Here is a 2,500-nt window from a genome sequence, read left to right as displayed (position 1 = left end):
CACACACACTTTCATATTTTGGTGACTCTTTCCTGTCTTTACAGATTGAATCCAATGTAAAACTGGAGGAGTTTGTAACAAAGCTTCAGCAGGAGAATGAGGACTATAAAGCCCGCATGGACAAACACGCTGAACTGTCCAGGTACACACTCTACCTTACACTGTCTCTACCTGTCTGTCCACTCACCTGTACTACTCCCATAGACTCCATTCTCCCATTAACCCACTTACAGATCCCAGTAAACTAACCATACTGTAGATACTGCCCTGTAGTGTCCCCTGCCCCCAACTATTCATCATCTGGTGCCGCTAGAAACCTTTAGATATAGATTTCACCAGTCTACCATCCACTAATCCATCCATCCATCCATCCATCCATCCATCTATCCATCCATCCACCCACACACACACCTACCCACCCATCCATCCATCCATCCAACCCAAACCCATCCATCCATCCATCCATCCATCCATCCACACACCCATCCATCCATCCATCCATCCACACACCCATCCATCCGACCCACCCACCCAAACCCATCCATCCACCCAAACCCATCCATCCACCCACCCACCCATCCATCCACACACACGCCCCACTAATCTCCCTCCACCCATATCTCACACTAGTCACACCAATCCCTCATCCATCAAACTACAGATAATACCAGTCCCCCACCCATGCTCTTATGGGTCTCACCAATCACCCATCCATCTATCCATCTATCCATCCATCCATCTAGCTCTCCTCCATTAGTCCATCATTCTAAGAATCCTTTCTACTCTCTGTCCTTCCTCTGATTTAATCAAGTATCCATCCATCCAACATGTTACATATCCAGTCCCTTCCATCCATTCTTTTTTCATGATTTCAAGGATCTATGTATCGTTATATTTGTCCATCCATCCATCCATCCATCAATCCACACACATACCCCACTAATCTCCCTCCACCTAAATCTCACACCAATCCCTCATCCATCACTCAGCAGATAATACCAGTTCTTCACCCATCCTCCCATGGGTCCCACTAATCACCCATCCATCCATCCATCCATCCATGTGCAAGTCCCACTAATCCCACTTTTCCATCTTATTCATCTATCTCCTATCCTTTTAACCATCTAACTATCTAATGGTTTACCTGTTCACCAAGTGATTGTACTTTTATCCTTATCTCTACAGACCTATCCATTATTAATATAACAATTCATATCTAATCATTCCATCTATCAATCATCCACCAATTAATCATCTATCTATTGACTCACCCCCACTTCCTTTACATGTGATTACTGGTCAGTTCCTTTCTGCACTTTCAGACACTTTGGTTTCAGATAATGGCAAAAGTTTCACATTTTTCCTCTCTCTGGCTCCCTCTGTAGACAACTATCCTCAGAGCAGGCGATGCTCCAGCAGACGCTGCAGAAAGAGTCCAAAGCCAATAAAAGACTCTCAATGGAGAACGAGGAGCTGCTGTGGAAACTTCACAATGGCCTTTCACCTCGGAACTCTGCATCCTTTCCCAGTTCCCCTATTTCACCTAGATGACCTTCGACCCTGAACATCTATAGACTTCTGATCCTTCATGCTTGTGACTTATTTGGTTTTTAAAGCCCTCACCTCTCTGTTTCCTGAAATGGCTGACGCTCTAGTGAGGACGTGCGTTTGGGACAGAGCTGATGTTGCACAGACGCACTTACGGACCGAGGAACATGCCTTGCTCTGCCGCCTCGCCTCACTTTCCTTACTATTTTTGTTTTATTCTTTTGTTAAAAGGAGGAAACACACCTCAGGGTTTGTATATAGACTCTTTCTCCTCCTTTTTTCCATCACAGAGTTTTGCATTTCACTTTTATTTACTGTAGGAAGACAGTATTCATGAGTCGAGAGGATGAAGCTTGAATATGCTTGAAATGTAACCGACACATAACACTGAAAACATTTCACTATAATCAGTCTGAGATTCATTCAGAAATATACTAATAGATATATTTAAAACAAAGAACACGCGCATATTAATTCTATAAACCCGGATGCTATTTCCTTATTACGATCCCAGGTAAACTATATCGCATGCACAGGAGACCAGTAACAATCTGACCTTCTCCTACAGCTCTGGAATGTATTGGCTTTTCCCTAAGACGGTTTTTACCTTGAACTGGAAAGTGTTACGCGTGAATGTCTCCTTCATCTCAAACCCGATGACCATTTTGCATTTTATTTCAATTAATGCATTAAACATGATCTGAACACTGAGTTGGACATGTCTTGTTTGTTTATCATGGCGCCTTATGTGGGATTTTCTTTTAAACAATCCTGACATCTAGTGGTTAAAATTGTGCATTGCATCCAAAGAAGCGCTTTCTCCTAGTCTGTGGATCCGGAGTCTATCCCGGGAAGGCAGTGTGTGAAGAGGGAATACATCCTGTACGGGACACACACATTCCCATACAGAGGTCATTCATTTTAGAATGTTCTCGGAGGTAGGAGGAAACCG

At 43.5% G+C, this 2,500-nt stretch overlaps 1 protein-coding gene across 2 annotated transcripts in view; it reads left to right on the top strand.

Moving 5' to 3' along the window:
• Positions 1–2,259, top strand: part of mtus1b (microtubule associated tumor suppressor 1b) — a 44,160-nt gene extending 41,901 nt beyond the window's left edge. For both annotated transcript variants that reach the window (XM_058385094.1, XM_058385093.1), the window contains exons 14-15: positions 45–142; positions 1,386–2,259. In XM_058385094.1, the coding sequence (XP_058241077.1) occupies positions 45–142; positions 1,386–1,551 (264 nt within the window). In that variant the 3' untranslated portion in view covers positions 1,552–2,259. The remainder of the gene's footprint in view (positions 1–44; positions 143–1,385) is intronic.
• The last annotated feature ends 241 nt before the right edge of the window (positions 2,260–2,500 follow it).

This window comes from Hemibagrus wyckioides, linkage group LG29 (assembly GCF_019097595.1).
Source record: "Hemibagrus wyckioides isolate EC202008001 linkage group LG29, SWU_Hwy_1.0, whole genome shotgun sequence".
NCBI lineage: Eukaryota > Metazoa > Chordata > Actinopteri > Siluriformes > Bagridae > Hemibagrus > Hemibagrus wyckioides.
The sequence above is the reverse complement of the archived record's forward strand: the minus strand, read 5'-3'. Positions and strand labels throughout refer to the sequence as shown.